The following is a 20,996-nucleotide window of genomic DNA, read 5'->3' as shown; positions in this document are numbered from 1 at the left end:
ATCGCTCCGGACATGATACCAGAGAGATGCTAATATGACGACTGGGTCGTTTCGACGGATAGATGGAATATGTCGAATGATGTTGAAATTGGTTGAGCGAAAATGTATTAAATTCTCTCTCAAAAACCCAACTGTCATTCCACATATTCCCTCTATCCGTCGAAACGACCCAGTCGTCATATCAGCAACTCTCTGGATAACACTCGGTAGATTTTTTGACGGTACTGTCGTGTGCGAAGCCAAAACACCGAATCGCATTTGTGTCTTCGCATTTAACTTCTTTTCGATCCATTGAAATATTTCCCTTTTCAATGGAAGAAGCTTAAATCTGCTGAAAGCCCTCCAAAGCACACCAACAATACGACACGGTGTTTCAGCTTAACACGCCAAAGTGGTTGACAAGCAATCGAAGCCTACATTTGATTGTTTTTTTTTGGGGTAATTTCGATTATACATTTTTATAAGGGACAACATGAAGAAAGCTTTCAATAAAAGGGTTTTTGAAATCTGACCCCTGTTTATCGAAATTGGCATAAACAGTTCGTTTTTCTCAGAACTGCTCAACATGACGCAAACAATAGCTATTTTCATAATATGGTAGTAAATGGTAGTGTTCTGCGCACTAGATGTGAAATTGCCGATACGAGCGAAGCGAGTTCGGCAACGAATCGTGTGCGCAAAACACTCATTTACTACCTTATTCAGTTCATAAATTGACGAGAATGACGCGTTTAAATCAATTTATCAATTATATTGTCGTTTTACATTTTCCAAAAAATTCCCGTGAAGTATCGCCAAAGTCAAATCGCCAAGAAAAAAGTAAATCGCCAAAAAAATCGCCAAAGTGTGAAGAACCACCAAGAAAAATCGCCAAAGTGTGAAGAAACGGCAATTATTTGATTTTTTCTTTTTGTCGTTTCTTCTCACTTTGGCGAATTTTCTTGGCGTTTCTTCACACTTTGGCGATTTTTTTTTGTCGTTTTTTCACACTTTGTCGATTTTTTTTGGCGATTTAAAAAATTCTAAAAAAGTGACGAATTGCCAAAATAAGTCGCCAAAGTGTGAAGAACCGCCAAAAAAATCGCCAAGGTGTGAAGAAACGACAAAACGAAAAAAAATCAGCTAATTGGCATTTCTTCACACTTTGTCGATTTTTCTTGGCGATTCTGTTGTACCATTGCCAAGGTATGTATGTGAAGTATGCGAACTTGAACCTGCGAATTCTACATTATAGTCAAGTAATTATGACGATCATTTTATATCACTTTTTAGCGATTTTTGGAATTACAAAAATTCGCAGCATGGAAACTGCCAAATAAAAATTTCGTAGGTTTGAACCCGCGAAAAAAATCGCCCATTCAAACTGCGAAAACAAATACACAAAATTTGCAGATAAAAATCGCAGGATTGAATCATAAAAAAAACTTGCAGGTTTGAGTTGAGATCCAACTTAACTCAATTCCTAACTTTCTTCTCGCCATAAAAGCGTGTTGTTGGTTCCTAGGGAATTCATCCTTTTACGAAATGTAACGTGCAGGAGTTTAGTTCATCCCTACAGAATTCATTTTGCGAAATGAATACCAACTTTGATTGTACATAAAAAGTGTTTTAACACGCCGAGCGATCCGGCCCACTGCCCCGGAGCGAAGCGGAAGGCCGCAATGCGAGCCGGGCGCCGGAACGGTGTCGGAACTTAGGAGTTAATTTTTTTCTCTCGCACCGTCTAATAATTAGTCCTTTTACAAAATAACACGCTAATAAAATTTCAGACAGGGAAATACTCCGCCTTAAATGGTGGACGGACATGTATCTCATTTCTATTGGTAGTTTATTATTTTTTATCGGTAGTATTGAGTTAAATTATCGGTCGTTTATTACCATCCTTTTTTATCTCCGTTTTTCAATTTTTTATCTAGCGTTTATTGAGATCGCTTCCGAATGAACAGGTGCATCGCCCTCGTCTAGACACATCTAGAGTACTTCGCACTCAATGTAATAAATAACTAAATTTCAACTAGTCGGATCTTACTAAAACAAACTGCCGGTGTGTAGTGCGCGATCTCAGGATCCTGGCGCTAGTTTTATGCAACTCAGCTCAGCATCATAATTTTCGAAATCTGCGGACTTTAGATGCCTCTGTTGCATAAAAGGTTCTATGAATCTCGATGCAAAGTGCTTTATAAGAAGGTTTACTATGTGTATTGTGCACTAGGCCTACGCCTAGAGTCACAATTAATCATCTAAGGCCCGATAAATCACTTTGCACTCGATGTCTTTCAAGACTTTGAAATCATGATGTGATGATAACAAAAAAAATCCAAAGATAGATATATAATGCAAACTCTAATATTTTCCTGAAGAATGAATTTAAATTTTAAAGATTTTTTTCATTTTGTCGTTTTTTCACACTTTAGTGATTTTTTTTCGCGATTTGTCAATTTTTGAGAATTTTTGTAGTCGTTAAAAAAAATCGTCAAAGTGTGAAGAACTGCCAAGAAAAATCGCCAAAGTGTGAAGAAACGCCAATTATTTGATTTTTTCTTTTTGTCGTTTCTTCTCACTTTGGCGAATTTTCTTGGCGTTTCTTCACACTTTGGCGATTTTTTTTTGTCGTTTTTTCACACTTTGTCGATTTTTTTTGGCGATTTAAAAAATTCTAAAAAAGTGACGAATTGCCAAAATAAGTCGCCAAAGTGTGAAGAACCGCCAAAAAAATCGCCAAGGTGTGAAGAAACGACAAAACGAAAAAAAATCAGCTAATTGGCATTTCTTCACACTTTGTCGATTTTTCTTGGCGATTCTGTTGTACCATTGCCAAGGTATGTATGTGAAGTATGCGAACTTGAACCTGCGAATTCTACATTATAGTCAAGTAATTATGACGATCATTTTATATCACTTTTTAGCGATTTTTGGAATTACAAAAATTCGCAGCATGGAAACTGCCAAATAAAAATTTCGTAGGTTTGAACCCGCGAAAAAAATCGCCCATTCAAACTGCGAAAACAAATACACAAAATTTGCAGATAAAAATCGCAGGATTGAATCATAAAAAAAACTTGCAGGTTTGAGTTGAGATCCAACTTAACTCAATTCCTAACTTTCTTCTCGCCATAAAAGCGTGTTGTTGGTTCCTAGGGAATTCATCCTTTTACGAAATGTAACGTGCAGGAGTTTAGTTCATCCCTACAGAATTCATTTTGCGAAATGAATACCAACTTTGATTGTACATAAAAAGTGTTTTAACACGCCGAGCGATCCGGCCCACTGCCCCGGAGCGAAGCGGAAGGCCGCAATGCGAGCCGGGCGCCGGAACGGTGTCGGAACTTAGGAGTTAATTTTTTTCTCTCGCACCGTCTAATAATTAGTCCTTTTACAAAATAACACGCTAATAAAATTTCAGACAGGGAAATACTCCGCCTTAAATGGTGGACGGACATGTATCTCATTTCTATTGGTAGTTTATTATTTTTTATCGGTAGTATTGAGTTAAATTATCGGTCGTTTATTACCATCCTTTTTTATCTCCGTTTTTCAATTTTTTATCTAGCGTTTATTGAGATCGCTTCCGAATGAACAGGTGCATCGCCCTCGTCTAGACACATCTAGAGTACTTCGCACTCAATGTAATAAATAACTAAATTTCAACTAGTCGGATCTTACTAAAACAAACTGCCGGTGTGTAGTGCGCGATCTCAGGATCCTGGCGCTAGTTTTATGCAACTCAGCTCAGCATCATAATTTTCGAAATCTGCGGACTTTAGATGCCTCTGTTGCATAAAAGGTTCTATGAATCTCGATGCAAAGTGCTTTATAAGAAGGTTTACTATGTGTATTGTGCACTAGGCCTACGCCTAGAGTCACAATTAATCATCTAAGGCCCGATAAATCACTTTGCACTCGATGTCTTTCAAGACTTTGAAATCATGATGTGATGATAACAAAAAAAATCCAAAGATAGATATATAATGCAAACTCTAATATTTTCCTGAAGAATGAATTTAAATTTTAAAGATTTTTTTCATTTTGTCGTTTTTTCACACTTTAGTGATTTTTTTTCGCGATTTGTCAATTTTTGAGAATTTTTGTAGTCGTTAAAAAAAATCGTCAAAGTGTGAAGAACTGCCAAGAAAAATCGCCAAAGTGTGAAGAAACGCCAATTATTTGATTTTTTTCTATTTGTCGTTTCTTCACACTTTGGCGAATTTTCTTGGCGTTTCTTCACACTTTGGCGATTTTTTTTGTCGTTTCTTCACACCTTGTCGATTTTTTTTGGCGATTTAAAAAATTCTCAGAAACTGACGAATCGCCAAAAAAAATTGCCAAAGTGTGAAGAGCCGCCAAGAAAAATCGCCAAAGTGTGAAGAAACGACAAAATGTGAAGAAACGCCAACATTTTTTTTGGCTATTCGACTTTGGCGATACTTACGGCAATTTCCAAAAAGGATTCTCGTAAAAGTTATCATCAAATTTATGATGCAAAACGCACAAATGTAGGCTATAGTTTCATCTAAGCATCCATTGTTCTTAATCTTTTGGAAACGAAAAACCTGTTATGACAGAATAACTAAATTTTGCTATATTGCATAATTCCCCGCTAAGCGTAAAGTTAGACGAGACTTCAGCTGAGGTAGGGATATTGACTATTTTCTCGATTGCGTTGTGAAAAAGTATTTGTGCCACCGAGAATTGAACAGCACTCATTTTAGTGTTGTAAAGTGACTTATTTCAGCACCCGTTTGATGGGATATTTCAACACTCAAAGCAGTGTTGTTATGGAATTTGTATGAGTTATTACAGCATTCGTTTTAGAAAATGCAAAGCAATGTGATCGATCAAATTTGAAGAGTGATTGTTTACCATGAAAATTATGATTTTTTGGGCATTTGTCTATTTCAATTCTCGGTTGGCACAAAGCATGATGTGTTACACGTATTGTAATGTGATTTTTTCAGCACACGACCCAATTTTCCTTACTCGCTCCGCTCGTACGGAAAACTTGGGTCTAGTGCTGAAAAAATCAACATTACAATACTTGTAACACAACATACTATTTTCGTGCCAAGACAAGAAATGACGATCTCTTAGCACCAGTCCTAAGTTTTTCTTACGAGAGAAGGGAGTAAGATAAATTAGCACGCGTGCTGAAAAATTCCATTTCCTGTTGGGGTACAACTGAAATAGATAAAACACATCAATTTACTTGAAAATATACACATTTCACATTCACCATATTAAATTTGATCAATCGTGTAGTCTGGAAACTTCTCACACGCTAAAAAAGACTTTTAATCCTAGGTACGAAATGTACTATTGTTGAAGATTGGTCAAATGAAGTTCTAGTGAGAAACAATTTCTCTCCCGTGGGGAGAAAATAGAACTTTTCTTACTTGATTTGTCATGGATAGTGAGTATCTTAAAGCTCGAAACGAACTACACTCCGTTTCCTCGCCGTTTACGGTGAGTAAATGGAGTGTAGTAAATTGTCGAGTGCGCTGACTAATCCAGACGCGGCATTGACAGCAAAAATAGTACAGAATACGTGTCACTTGGGGTAATTTATTGCTACAATATTTATGTGAATTGCAATAGATCAAATGCTAAGTAAATATTTACATTCATCGAGAGTGCTGCAGTCGACATAGGTTATTCATCTATTGTTTGCAGGTGTAATTGTAGCAATAGAATTGCTGTCAAACAAATCATATCCGAGAATGGACTAGCACTTAGGAATTGTTTTTAATTGCAATTATGTACCTGCTATTGCTATCTACAGGTATAACGTATACACAAGAGCTAAGACAAGACACACTATTTTAGATTGATTTCTTCATTCAACAAGTCATTGTGTTGCATAGAGATATTTGATAACGCTATACAAATATGTGGAAAACATCTTTCGAAAGAAAATGAAATGTTCTGTTCAAGTCGAGGTTCAAGTGTATGACACACACCGATACTTTTTATGCGTTTTAGCTACCCATACCAAGAATCTTACAAAATAAACGGTTACGGAAAAAGTATATAATCAGCGTGAAAAACTTATTATTAATTTAGTTGCGTCGTCAGTTGTTAATTTGATTTTCAGTCAAGCAGTCAACTTATTGTAAGAAAAATCAATAGCTAATCAATATTACGTTGAAAATTGATCTTTATAAAGTAGAGCTTTCGAAGGTTTTAAATTTAAACATTTGAATCGACAGAGATATAACTGTGCAACATTCAAGAAAATGGAAACCAAAAACGTTCTTCATTTCAAGTAAGATTTTTTGTGTAACTTCTTCATGTTATGATAGGAATTTAACATTGAGAGTTGAGTGAATTCGTCAGAATGTTAATCAACCCTTGTGTAAAGATCGTGTGTCCAATATCTGCAGAACTTCGTTTACGCTGAGAAAAATAACATAGTCCGTCAATAAGATGCATATTGTCGATCCATTATTCGTTAATAATCGCAGTTCTTCTGTGTCAATGCTTAGCGTATTTCTGGGTGCCTTTGCTTTAATATGGCTATTGTCACAATACGTCGAAAATATAACGAAAATGAGAGGGAGAGACATTAGATTACAACTCGTGATCTTTGCTTTTTTGATAAATATCGATAAACATTATAATTATCGTACACGCCAAGTAAATACTTCAAGCCATATTTTTTCATAATCACAATTCACGCCGTAAGTGTGCCTAAAATTTGAATTTCAAGTGAACTAGTCGATGAAAAAGTGAACCATTCCAACGCTTACTTGTATGAAAATGACGCTGCGTTAGAAAGAATAGAACGAGAGGACACTAGATAAACGAGCCATCAGAACAGTCGGAGCGTTTGCTGCGACTGAGCCCCGTACAAACCCGTATATCTATTGCGTACGTGACCCTAGTGCGTCTGTCACCCTACTTTGACCGTAAGCCTATTGCGCCGGTTAATGTAGTTAAAGTAAAATTATTATGGAATGTGTACATCTTATAAATTGCGCATAGCGCAATTACGAAGCCCCGTACGACGTTCCTTTCAAATGAAACAAAAATTTCAAATCGCCCTAAAAATTTTATTTTTTGAAGGGCCTAGTATCGGCCTCAGTCCGAGGACCCAAATTTAAAATTTTTTCAACTACATTCTATTCGGCGTTTGATTACCTTCCAAATGAAACAAAATTACGAAAAACGGATGAGATTTACTCGAGTTATATGTAAAATACACATAGGGCCCTAGTATCGGCCTCAGTCCGAGGACCCAAATTTAAAATTTTTTCAACTACATTCTATTCGGCCTTTGATTACCTCCCAAATGAAACAAAAATTACGAAAAACGGATGAAATTTGCTCGAGTTATATGTAAAATACACATAGGGCCCTAGTATCGGCCTCAGTCCGAGGACCCAAATTTAAAATTTTTTTCAACTACATTCTATTCGGCCTTCGATTACCTTCCAAATGAAACAAAAATTACGAAAAACGGATGAAATTTGCTCGAGTTATATGTAAAATACACATAGGGCCCTAGTATCGGCCTCAGTCCGAGGACCCAAATTTAAAATTTTTTTCAACTACATTCTATTCGGCCGTCGATTACCTTCCAAATGAAACAAAAATGACGAAAAACGGATGAAATTTGCTCGAGTTATATGTAAAATACACATAGGGCCCTAGTATCGGCCTCAGTCCGAGGACCCAAATTTAAAATTTTTTTCAACTACATTCTATTCGGCCTTCGATTACCTTCCAAATGAAACAAAAATTACGAAAAACGGATGAAATTTGCTCGAGTTATATGTAAAATACACATAGGGCCCTAGTATCGGCCTCAGTCCGAGGACCCAAATTTAAATTTTTTTTCAACTACATTCTATTCGGCCTTCGATTACCTTCCAAATGAAACAAAAATTACGAAAAACGGATGAAATTTGCTCGAGTTATATGTAAAATACACATAGGGCCCTAGTATCGGCCTCAGTCCGAGGACCCAAATTTAAAATTTTTTTCAACTACATTCTATTCGGCCTTCGATTACCTTCCAAATGAAACAAAAATTACGAAAAACGGATGAAATTTACTCGAGTTATGCGTAAAATACACATAGGGCCCTAGTAGCGGCCAAAGGCCAAGGACCCAAATTTAATTTTTTTTTCAACAACATTCTATTCGGCATTCGATTACCTTCCAAATCAAACAAAAATTACGAAAAACGAATGAAATTTACTCGAGTTCTATGTAAAATACACATAGGGCCCTAGTAGCATTTCACTTCTAAGGCCCTAACTCACGGTCCACTCACCCGATTTTGAAAAAACTTTTTTTTCCTGGATTGGTATTGACAATACCTATCATTTGCCGTGTCATTTACATTTCCATCGTTTATTTTGCCATAAATATCACCAAAAGACCTTAAATCACTTAGGTGGCCCTAACTCACGAAGGGCCGACCCGAATATGCCCATCTTCGAACTTAGCCTCAGTATTTCGCTATCTTTCAGGGAAAAAAAAATTTTGAAATCGGATTTGATTTACTCAAGATATCGACGTGACAAACGGACAGACGGACAGACAAAATTTTTATTGCAGATTCGTCATCTATGAACATAGGCAAACACTTTGCCCTTACCGTCTGCTTCGAATTCCATCAATTACACACGGCATCGTAATCCTATAAGCCCCTTTGAACTTCGTACGGGGCTAACAAAATTAATATAATTCAAGCCGTAAGTGAGTAAAATATTTCTCACGTAATGCTCGAAACAAACGAGGCATTGAAAACGTATTTTGGTCCTAGTTTTCATTGACAGATGCAGCAGTCGCGATTTTGAATAGAAAAAGTTCTAACTTCATTTGACAGTTTCGAAAATTTCGTCATGAAAAATAGGACCAAAACACGTTTTCAATGCCTCGTTTGTTTTGAGCATAAGTCTTTCTAACGAAGCATTGAAGCAACATAAAAACAAGCGCTGTTTCTGTGTAGTGAAATACGTGTTTGAACAAATAAAACGAAAGAAACAAACGAAATCCACAAAAAAAATAAAACTTATGATGAGGCTCGTTTACTTCCCATTTCGCATAAAAATAAAAAAATCAGATTAAAGGCAGGGTGAATTGAAATGATCGATTATGAAGAATTTTAGCGAATCGTGATTTGAAAATGAGTATAGAACTAAATAACAAACTTTCGATCGATTTGTATAACATTCACAATGTTTCTTCGGTGTATTGAGATTGCGCGCGCACGTTTATACTTCGAAGTCGAGCTTATACGTGTGCAGGAAATACTTATAGTATTGGCTGTATATAAGACTATACTGGCTCTCAAATCTGGATACACTCAGAGTCGATCATTTAAATTTGCTTGCACTTTATTTCCGATTTCCGAAATTTTTATCAAATATTTCGATCACAATTTTCGCAAAAAATTTGGTGGGTCGTTATTTTACCTTTGATTTTTTTTTTCGCCTGACCCAAATTGGTCCAAAGAATGTTTTATGGAAGAAACCTCATTTTCTACATTCGTTTTTCCCATGTCTCCAGAACGATTTTTGATTTTCACTGTAGTCGAGTGACCATGCATATAACGTCTAATTTCTCTGTCATGAGTGAGGTAAAACTATTACGCGTGTGCAAATAATGTTTTTTTCCCGGTATCCAAAATCGGATTTCCCGAATTTCCCGGTATCCTTAAAATTTAGCTAGATTTCCCGATATAAAATCCCGGTAAATGTAATATTTGTTTTATTTTTCAATTAAGTTTGATCAAGTACTGTCGTGACAAACATGAATTATGGTTTAAAACGTCGAAAGCCAAAGTCTCGCATTCCAAATGTTTTCTTTATTTATGTCAGATTTATAATATTTTTCGTTTTATATTCTCAGCTATTGTAGTGCCTGCCTAATGATTCCAGCTGCCTGGGCCCGTGACATTTGAAAAGTTACTGAATGATCGTGAGGGGAGCTAGCGAAAAATTTTAGCGATTTATACTTTGAAAATATTTAATTTTTGATAAGGGTGTATGTGATCGCGAGCGGAACGAGCGAGAAAATTTTGCAATTTTCTACTTTGTAGATTCTATTTCGGACTTCTCAGCGAAATATTTGTCACGAATAAGTGCGTGTGAAATTTGAGAAGAAAGAAAATGATCGCGAGCGGAGCGAGCGAGAAAATTTTGCGATTTTATAATTTCAAAACATTCTATTTCTGACTTCTCAGCCATTTCGATTCGATTCGATTTCCCGTTTTAAGCGATTTACTGTTTTTTTTTTCAATTTCCCGGTAAGTTTGATTTCTCGTCTATTTGGATGGCCCGTTTTTATCGACTTCCCTTTTTTTTCGATTTACTGTTTTTTTCGATTTCCCGGTGAGTTCCATTTCCCGGTGAGTTCCATTTCCCGGTGAATTCTATTTCCCGGTGAGTTCCATTTCCCGTTTATTTCAATTTCCCGGTGAGTTTGACTTTCCGTTTTTTTTATTCAATTACCCGGTAAATTTGATTTCTCGTCTGTTTCGATTTCCCGTTTTTATAGACTTCCCGTTTTTTCTCGATTTCCTGTTTTTCTGATTTCCCGCCTATTGCGATTTCCCGGATTCCTCGGTCAGTATGATTTCCCATCAATTACGATTTCCCGTCAATTTCGATTTACCGGTGAATTTAATTTCCCGGTAAGTTGGATTTCCCGTCAATTTTGATTTGCCGGTGAGTTCGATTTCTCATCAATTTCGATTTCCCGGTGAATTCAATTTCCCGGTGAGTTCGATTTCCCGGTGAGTTGAATTTCCCGGTGAGTTCGATTTCTCTGTCAGTATGATTTCCCTTCAATTTCGATTTCTCTGTCAGTATGATCCGTTAGTTTCGATTTCCCGTCAATTTCAATTTCCTGTCAATTTCAATTACCCCTGGCTTCCCGATTCATGGTAAAACGAAAAAAATTCGCCTTCTTTCTCCGTCTTCTTTCGGTGAATTTCCCGGTATCCCGGTTTTCGGCCAAAAAAATTCCCGGTATCCCAGATACCAAGGATACACATTATTTGCTGACGCGAACTATTACCATAGACTAGAGTTAAGAGCTTAAGGGTGTTGTTATAAAATGGCACTAGTATGTTGGAGATCGACTTTTCGACCAAAAAGATGAACTTTATATATGTGTGAAATCCACCACAAATCATTGCATCAACTATGATGTGAGGGTGAGGTATGCCTGGAAAGGTATTCTAAATTTAGAATCTAGGGCAGTTACACTTTTTGGATAATTGCTTTTGTCGATGCCTAAAATTGAGATAAAACTCATATTGTGTGGCGAACGACCAGAGTTTAAAATTTAAATGAAACTTTTTATTGTGTTGATTTGTTTAAAGCTAAACACATTCGTGGTCGGAATTGCGGTTGTATATTTTTAAAAAAGGATTCTGATGGAAAGCTATCATCAAAAATGAAATATGAGACACACAAATGTAGGCTACAATTTTAGCTAAGTACCGGAGCCTCTTAACAATTACCTTACGCTAGCTAATATGAAAACACATTGCATAATTTTGTTTTAGCAAACTTATCAAAGACCCGCTTTGCAAATCCTTGGCAAGTACCTTCTCGATATCGAAGATCATATCGGTAATTCAATTCGTCTTTTTCGTAAAGCCAATCAACCAAGTCTGCCATTTTCATTCTGCCAGCGTCGCAATTCCTCTCCGTAATTGGAGTATTTCGAGAATTGCGTCGATATTTCGATTGTACGTACTCGCGCTTTTTGCTTCGTTGAATCGTTATTCCTTCGCTGTTCTTCTCGATTGACCAGTACCACTTATTGGTTTCCAATACCACAAACGAATGATACATCAACAGTGTTGTCAGTTGCCATGCATACAACGGGTGACTGTAGATCCAAATTTTCTCAATATTCTCTTCCGTGTCTATTAAATCTGCTAACTTTGACCTTAATTCAGTGTCTTTGATTAAATACGCGGAGCCAATGGCAGAATCTGATTTTGGATCGAAATAAATTTCATTTTTCCAACTTCCCCCTTTGGATCCGGACGACGAGGACCTTGACATTGTATCTGTGAAATGGATATCATTGAGAACTGACCAGCATTCTGTGGTGTGAATAGATCATCTTCAAGGTACGGCACTTTCAGACGTAACCTCTCTTCAATTTCGTTAAATGTTTCGTTCATTCATTCATTTGTATGAGACTTTTTTTTAACGTGGATGGCATTTCCTAACGTGGATGGCATTTTAAACGACCTTGAAGATGATCTATAAGGGAAAAGCTGAATTTTCTTTTTAGACAGCATGCAACTTATCAAGACAGCTTATATTCTTCGACATAGCAAAAGTGGAGGCAAAATTGCACTACCATTGACCCCACCTCAAAACACTTACATTTACTGAAACAATAGGTGTCGGGGAATCTCGCACACGCGATCATAGTATGCGTCCTTTTACGACATGTAACGAAAAGTCATGACTGTGCGAGATTCACCACTTAGAGGTGAATCTCGCACACCATGAATTTGTGTGGTGTGCGAGATTACCCTACCCCAAACAATAACCCTAAAAGTGCAGTTTTGCCTACAATGTTAGGAACGCTTATAGTTTCGTTAAAAGTTAACAGAATCCGTCAAAATGTAATGAAGAAAGCATCGACTACACAGGATTTCTCCATTTACACAATGTATCGTCCAGCGGGTCATATAAAAACAAATAAATTTCATCATAACAATCCAAATAAAATCCTTGTTCTTGAGTTAATGTTAATGAAAGATTTGACGAAACTTAAGTAAGGTTTCATCATTTACCGTAACTTGTAGGTTAGTATTAGGATTAGGTTGGGCTTTTACAAGAAGATTTTCTTACGTTATCATACAAAATGACAAAATGGGTATCACAAAGCAATTTCAATTATTTGAAAGAAACAAAATTTAAAAAGAATTCTTTCTGTAGTTTTGGTCTACAACTCATATGTCAGCTGTCATGACGTTTAAATCGAAAAGACCGGGAAAATTCACCATTCGTTCGGTTTACAATGCGACGTGAATATTTTTCGTTTTGGTGCTACTTTTGAATGATTTTGAAAAACATAGCTAACGCCGACCCGTACGAAACACCTATTCGTATCAAAAGCCTTTACTGTGAAACTCTTCATTTCTCTTACTTCATTTTCTTCTCTGCTGAAAAACTATTCTCCCTTTAAAATCACTTACATTATCCACTCTTTGCCTTGTTATCATATACAATTAAATTGCCGGAGGCAATATAGACAGCCCCGTACGAAGACAAATTTCATAAATTCCTATTTAAACAGCTATATACCGCTATATTTACCTATATTTCACTGTAAATAAACATTTCACAGAGGAATATGCTATTATATAGCTCTATATGCCTGTATATAGCTCAATATAGCTGTATATAGGTATATATAGATGTCCGTATATGGAATCCCTGAAACCCCACACACATAACAAATTATTTCCATGTTAACAGAAACTCTATAAGCATCATTTTTCCCACTTTATATCACTTTTATTAAAATCCAATATGGCCGCCGGCAGCCATTTTGTTAGGAGACCGGAAATAGTACCGACGCTTTACATTCGTTAATACCTTTGAAACAAAAAAAAATCATGAAATTCGGTCAAAATTTACTCGAGATATTGTCAAAATACACCACGTTCACTGTACTTCCGAGTAGCCAGATAAGAGCTCACTCCAAGAGACCTAGCTCACGCTCCGGAGAACATAATTTCATAAAAAAAAATTCCCTGATTGGTACGGTCAATACCTATCTAATAAAGCTAAAACAGACGAAATATGTTCAAATGTGGCCGACCTACAAGCAAAAACTGCTTGCCGCCCTGTGCCTGTTCCACACCAAGGGGTCTAACTCACGAGTCGGACATCCGATTTCCATAAACTTTTTTTTTGTCGATCGGTATTGTAAATACCTTTTATTTGACGTATCACTTACAAGTTTAACGTTTAAATGTCCGGAGATATCTTCGAAAAACCGTAAAGCACTTATTGGGCCACAGCTCGGGAGGGGTCGATCCAAAATCACTCATCTTCGAACTTAGCCTGTTTTTTGACATTACCAAACGGGCAAAAAAAGAATTTTCAAAATCGGATGCGTTTTACTCAAGTTATCGTGCAGACAGACAGACGGACAGACAGACGGACAGACGGACAGACAGACGGACCGACAGACGGACAGACAGACGGACATTTTTTTTTCGCGGATTTGGCATCTCTAGACAACCACAATAGGTTTCCCCTTACTCAGGGAGTCCAATTCGACGTGTTACAAACTAGGGTGTGTCGATTTCAATTAATTTTTTTAGTCATTCCGGGTTCCGCCCTACCGCGATTCACCCTCGCACTAGCAATAATAATCAGCAAAATTTTTTTTTTCTAAGTCAATATAAGCTTGCACCGTCACTTTTTCAAAAATTTTCGAGCTACACGAGATAGCTGGATTATGGGTCCGAACCAAAAAAAATCTACAGATGCTTTTGCAAAGTTTTCACTCTGTACGGCATCTAGAGGGTCTACTAGAACATACAAAAATTAAAAAAAGTTAAAAAAATGTTTTACCGTCATTTTGGTATAGCATCAAGTTTCACCGAGGTGGAATTATCAAGAATTTTGTAAGTGGAAAAGTCATCTCACCTGGGTGAATTTTTTTCAAGCTATTGTTGTGATAGCTCATTTTGTAGGTATTTCAATAGCGCATCCAGCAAACGTACAGTTTCGATAGGTAAATTTAAATATTTTTTGGTTTCACTGTTGGAAGGCCCAAAAATGGGGCATTTCTTTGGGTATTTTCGAAAACATAACAAATTGGCTTCTCTTAAAAAACGAAATCTTATTATTTTCAGCTTTTAAATGTGTTATTCATGAATAATATTTGAATTTCTGTCAAAAATTTTCATTTACTTGCTGTATTTAAAATGTTAATTGTCTCCATACTCGAAGAAATGCCCAATTTTTGGGCCTTCCAACAGCGAAACCAAAAAATATTTAAATTTATCTATCTAAACTGTATGTTTGCTGGATGCGCTATTGAAATACCTACAAAATGAGCTATCACAACAATAGCTTGAAAAAAATTCACCCAGAAGAGATGACTTTTCCACTTACAAAATTCTTGAAAATTCCACCTCGGTGAAACTTGATGCTATACCAAAATGACGGTAAAACATTTTTTAAATTTTTTATATTTTTGTATGTTCTAGTAGACCCTCTAGATGCCGTACAGAGTGAAAACTTTGCAAAAGCATCTGTAGATTTTTTTTGGTTCGGACCCATAATCCAGCTATCTCGTGTAGCTCGAAAATTTTTGAAAAAGTGACGGTGCAAGCTTATATTGACTTAGAAAAAAAAATTTGGCTGATTATTATTGCTAGTGCGAGGGTGAATCGCGGTAGGGCGGAACCCGGAATAACTAAAAAAAATAATTGAAATCGACACACCCTATTACAAACGTATGCGTAAACCTATAAGACCCCAGTACTTCGTACGGGTCTAAAGACTTACGAGACATGTTCTGATTCCTACCTAAATGTTGACTTAAAAGGCTCGAAACAAGTTTTGTTTTGTGATATCCCTGACAATTACTACACTTCTGATTATCAAGTCGGACTGGAAAACTTGGGTGAAAAAATCAACATTACAACACTTGTAACAGAACATACTATTTTAGCATGTAATAGTAGGTTACATTGTATGCTGCGACAGTAATTCATTACATGACGCGACGTAAAAACTCACGCCGTAAGTGCGCCTAAAATTTGAATTTTAAGTGAACGATTAGATGAAAAAGTGAACAGTAAAAGTGAAAATGACGCTACGTTAGAAAGACCTAACGCACTTTCCATTTTGAATTTCGACCGCACTTACGGCGTGAATTCAGTGATAAAAGCAAAGTCACTCGTTCGCTTCGGTAACTGTGTTTTCGACAAGTGTAGACTTTGAGTTGCTTAAAAACACTCGACTGAGTTTGCGAGTAACACAAAGTTTTTTTTCCGAATAGAAGTTATGACATATGTAGCAGCATCCAATGTATCATGGTATGGAATAAATTGATATGTAATGGTCAACTTTCGCATGGGGCAGGTAGTAATTTTTTTACATCTTTATTTTTCAGAATATTGTTTATTCTGCTGCTCAAGTGCAATATATTTTCTGCTCAAGTGCCGGCCTTCGGTAAATGCCCGGAAGTAGATGTAGCAGTTGGTGATAATTTCGATTTGGAGAAGGCAAGCTTAAATCACATTTGCTTTGCATCTAGATCTGAGCACATTTTGACGAATTTTTCTATTTTGTTCAGTATGTGGGACTGTGGTACGAAGCGGAAAAATATCCATTTGTGTTTGAAGTGGGTGGTAAATGTATAACTGCTACATATGGTAAAATGGAAAACGGTGATGTGTCGGTTGTGAATCGACAGATAAATCGATTGTAAGTTCAAGGGATGTCTAAGAGTAATACGATCTTTTTTTGGCACTGAGAGATTTACTGTAAACACAATCCCGTGAATCAAGACGACAGATACAATAATCACTTTTGTAACTTGAAACCACTTTGGTTAAGTTAAAGTGGGACAAACGATACGCATATTCTGAGACCATATAGCTCCGACTAATATTAAGAGCGCTCACCCCTTGGCAATTTTGTAGCCTACATTTGTGCGCAAAAATATTCGTTTTTTGACGATTTCTCTGAACCAAAATCTTTTTTTGAAAAAGTAAAACCATTAAAGCACGCAAAAATGTGTTACTTTTAAAGGAAGAATTGGTTTGTAGTTGATTACTTATCCCACTTGGAGAAACCTTTGCCAAATGTATAAATTACACATTTTGCAAAGATCATCAAAAAACGAATATTTTTGCGCATAAATGTAGGCTAGAAATTTGCCAAGTGGTGAGCGCTCTTAACAAATTTTACTTGAAACCCAATTGACCTGCCAGGTCAGGTTGAACCGAAATGTTTTTTTTTACAAATTGGTATTGAAATTACTAAAAAAATCAGGTTCAAAAATTTAAGTCCGGTTTCCTCATCAAAAACGAGCCATCAGAACAGTCGGAGCGTTTGCTGCGACTGAGCCCCGTACAAACCCGTATATCTATTGCGTACGTGACCCTAGTGCGTCTGTCACCCTACTTTGACCGTAAGCCTATGCGCCGGTTAAAGTAGTTAAAGTAAAATTATTATGTAATGTGTACATCTTAGAAATTGCGCATAGCGCAATTACGAAGCCCCGTACGACGTTCCTTTCAAATAAAACAAAAATTTCAAATAGCCCTAAAATTTTAATTTATTGAGTATAAATACACATAGGGCCTAGTATCGGCCTCAGTCCGAGGATCCAAATTTAATTTTTTTCAACTACATTCTATTCGGCCTTTGATTACCTTCCAAATGAAACGAAAAATACGGAAAACGGATGAAATTTGCTCGAGTTATATGTAAAATACACATAGGGCCCTAGTAGCGGCCTTAGTCCGAGGACCCAAATTTAATTTTTTTTTCAACAACATTCTATTCGGCATTTGATTACCTTCCAAATGAAACAAAAATTACGAAAAACGGATGAAATTTGCTCGAGTTATATGTAAAATACACATAGGGCCCTAGTAGCGGCCTTAGTCCAAGGACCCAAATTTTTTTTTTTTTCAACAACATTCTATTCGGCCTTTCCTTACCTTCCAAATGAAACAAAAATTACGAAAAACGGATGAAATTTACTCGAGTTGTATGTAGAATACGCATAGGGCCCTAGTAGCGGCCTTAGTCCGAGGACCCAAATTTAATTTTTTTTCAACAACATTCTATTCGGTGTTCGATTATCTTTCAAATGGAACAAAAATTACGAAAAACGGATGAAATTTACTCGAGTTGTATGTAGAATACGCATAGGGTCCTAGTAGCGGCCTTAGTCCGAGGACCCAAATTTAATTTTTTTTTCAACAACATTCTATTCGGCCTTTGATTACCTTCCAAATGACACACAAATTACGAAAAACGAATGAAATTTACTCGAGTTCAATGTACAATACACATAGGGCCCTAGTAGTGGCCTTAGTCCAAGGACCCAAATTTAATAATTTTTCAAAAACTTTCTATTCGGCCTTTGATTACCGTCCAAATGACACAAAAATTACGAAAAACGAATGAAATTTACTCGAGTTCAATGTAAAATACACATAGGGCCCTAGTAGTGGCCTTAGTCCAAGGACCCAAATTTAATAATTTTTCAAAAACTTTCTATTCGGCCTTTGATTACCGTCCAAATGACACAAAAATTACGAAAAACGAATGAAATTTACTCGAGTTCAATGTAAAATACACATAGGGCCCTAGTAGTGGCCTTAGTCCAAGGACCCAAATTTAATAATTTTTCAAAAACTTTCTATTCGGCGTTCGATTACCTTCCAAATGAAACAAAAATTACGAAAACCGGATTAAATTTACTTGAGTTCTATGTAAAATACACATAGGGCCCTAGTAGCTTTTCACTTCTAAGGCCCTAACTCACGGTCCACTCACCCGATTTTAAAAAACGTTTTTTTCCTGGATTGGTATTGACAATACCTATCATTTGCCGTGTCATCTACATTTCCATCGTTTATTTTGCCATAAATATCACCAAAAGACCTTAAATCACTTAGGCGGCCCTAACTCACGAAGGGCCTATCCGAATATGCCCATCTTCGAACTTAGCCTCACTATTTTGACTATCTTTCAGGGAAAAAAAAAATTTTGAAATCGGATTTGATTTACTCAAGATATCGACGTGACGGACAGACGGACAGACGGACAGACGGACCAAATTTTTATTGCGGGGCTAAATACCTGACCTGGCCTGAAATCTTAGGTCATTATAGTCTTTTGACAGGGCTTTATCCAAAAGATCCTCAAAAACAAGATGAAAATTCTTCAAATTGTTTCCTTATAGCACCGGAAATGAAGGCAAAGTATCTGGTAGTGCTACCATAGTATCACCAGGCAAATTAAGTGTAAGATTCAATTCTTTGCCATCTCCTGGTAAGTTAATTAGATTTTGCGTTACTTAAAAACTGGAGGAAATAAAGCCTTTACCATTCACAAATTCTATCCTTTATCAGCGAGCAACTTCGAAGCTAATTACTGGATTTTGGACACAGACTATTCAACGTTTGCCGTAGTCTATTCGTGTAGAGATTTGGGCGGTCTGATGAGTGGAAGTAAATGAAACGTAAAATTTGCCACAACTACGTTCTCACGTTCTCTTCATTGTTCTTATAGAAATGGTGTGGATTTTAACCCGTGAACAGAATCCCGACTTAGAAACGTTGAAAAAGGCATATGCTGTTCTGGACAGAAATAAGATTACAAAAGCTTACCTTTTGCGAACGGATCAGTTCAATTGTAATACAGAGACCGGGACCGACAGCCTGAAGGATGAAGTCTTTTTATAGAATGAGAAATGGGCGCGGACGGTTTCAGCATAAGTTATGGTTACGCTAAGTATTCACACAATAAATTTGCTGGAATAAATTCGGTTTTTGAGCTTTTTCATTTACGAACATACTACCTTCTACCACTGCCGTGTTTGTGTGCTTTAGAGGGCTTTCAAAAGCTTTAAATTTCTTCTGGATTCCTTTGGAAAAGTGAAATATTTCAGTGGATCACAAAAAAAGTTCAAAGCTCTCGAAAGCTCTTTAAAAGTAAGGACACAAAAATGTGTTACGGTGTTTTGGCTTAAAGTATAGTTTCCACTTAAAAAGAGCACTCCGTTTAGCCTCCCTCTACATGACAGTTGTAAAATAAAACAAAAGAACTGTCACGCAAACGGAGTGGAAATTGAATTTATTTCAATTCTTTACTCCGTTTACGTCAAGGCTGTATACTTTGGGGAGGTCACGCAGACCGCCATTTTATTAGATACGCGGGAACACACCACGTCTGATGATTTTACATGTAAAACATTTCACCACATCATCAAGACGACGAGAATCATCAGAGTAGGTGAATTTTTGTATGAAATCGGCCATTTTATCATCAACTGTGGTGTGTAACCCGCGTATCTGTATCTGCGTGACCTCCCCAAAGTATACAGCCTTGGTTTACGTGACAGTTCCTTTGTTCTATTTTATAACTGTCATGTAAACGGAGGCTAAACGGAGTGCTCCTTTTAAGTGGAAACTATACTTAACACTACAGTCTACTTACTTGCAGAGACATTATAGCCGAAATTTGAAAGCAGAGTGAGATCTGGTGACCAAATCATTTTGGTCTGCATTTGCCACACCTTATAGTCACTGAGAGACCTCGATGAGACGAGATTCAATTTTTTTGTGTGTGTTTTTCTGACCGAATTGTTACCTGAACTAAATCATGTCCGAAGCGATAGCGGAGGACTTGACGCAGTGTAACTTCCAAAAAAAGAACGAAGAAATTTTTTTGAGACGCGGCAACTATGTATAGCCGAACATTTCAGTTTCTGCCCTTTAGACTATATCCCCACTATATCCTATTCTATCATACTCTCGCTTCAAATACGAGCAAAACGAGCTATCACTCGATTATGCAGGTTTAAAATTGCCGGAGATAAATCGTTTTGAAATTGGTCACTTTTCATACAAAATACACCAAATTGACTTTTCCTAAACAATCAAAATCTTTCAACTTACTCTGTATGTTTCTATCTGTCTATCTATCGACGGTCGATCTCGGAAACTAGTCAGCCAATCTCCATGAAATTTTGCAGGAACCTCAGGGTGGGCATAAAAATGAAAATGTAATACGCCATTACCCCAGGAAAAACCAGAATTTTGTTTTATTGGCCTCGAAGTGGTTTCTGAGTGTTGTTTTCGAGGGTCGGGAACGCGTTTTCGGCTGTAGCTTAGCTGTATTGAAACCTATAAAGGCGTGAGACCCATCAAATGAAAGGTATTCGCCACACAAATCGAACAAAAAAAATAATTAGAAACATTGGTGCAGATTCGGTTGAGCTAGAGTGGTCAGAGTGACCAAATTTTG

At 36.8% G+C, this 20,996-nt stretch overlaps 1 protein-coding gene across 1 annotated transcript; it reads left to right on the top strand.

Moving 5' to 3' along the window:
* Window positions 1-5,694: 5,694 nt before the first annotated feature.
* On the top strand, window positions 5,695-19,511 carry LOC119072704 (apolipoprotein D-like). Its single transcript, XM_037177976.1, has 6 exons — window positions 5,695-6,259; window positions 16,120-16,231; window positions 16,303-16,433; window positions 18,931-19,019; window positions 19,100-19,198; window positions 19,260-19,511. Exons 1-6 carry the CDS (start codon window positions 6,231-6,233, stop codon window positions 19,430-19,432), a joined length of 633 nt encoding a protein of 210 aa, XP_037033871.1. The 5' UTR covers window positions 5,695-6,230; the 3' UTR covers window positions 19,433-19,511.
* Window positions 19,512-20,996: the final 1,485 nt, after the last annotated feature.

The sequence above is a fragment of the Bradysia coprophila genome (genome assembly GCF_014529535.1).
Source record: "Bradysia coprophila strain Holo2 chromosome IV unlocalized genomic scaffold, BU_Bcop_v1 contig_84, whole genome shotgun sequence".
NCBI classification, from domain to species: domain Eukaryota; kingdom Metazoa; phylum Arthropoda; class Insecta; order Diptera; family Sciaridae; genus Bradysia; species Bradysia coprophila.
This window is presented reverse-complemented; position numbering and strand designations above follow the sequence as displayed.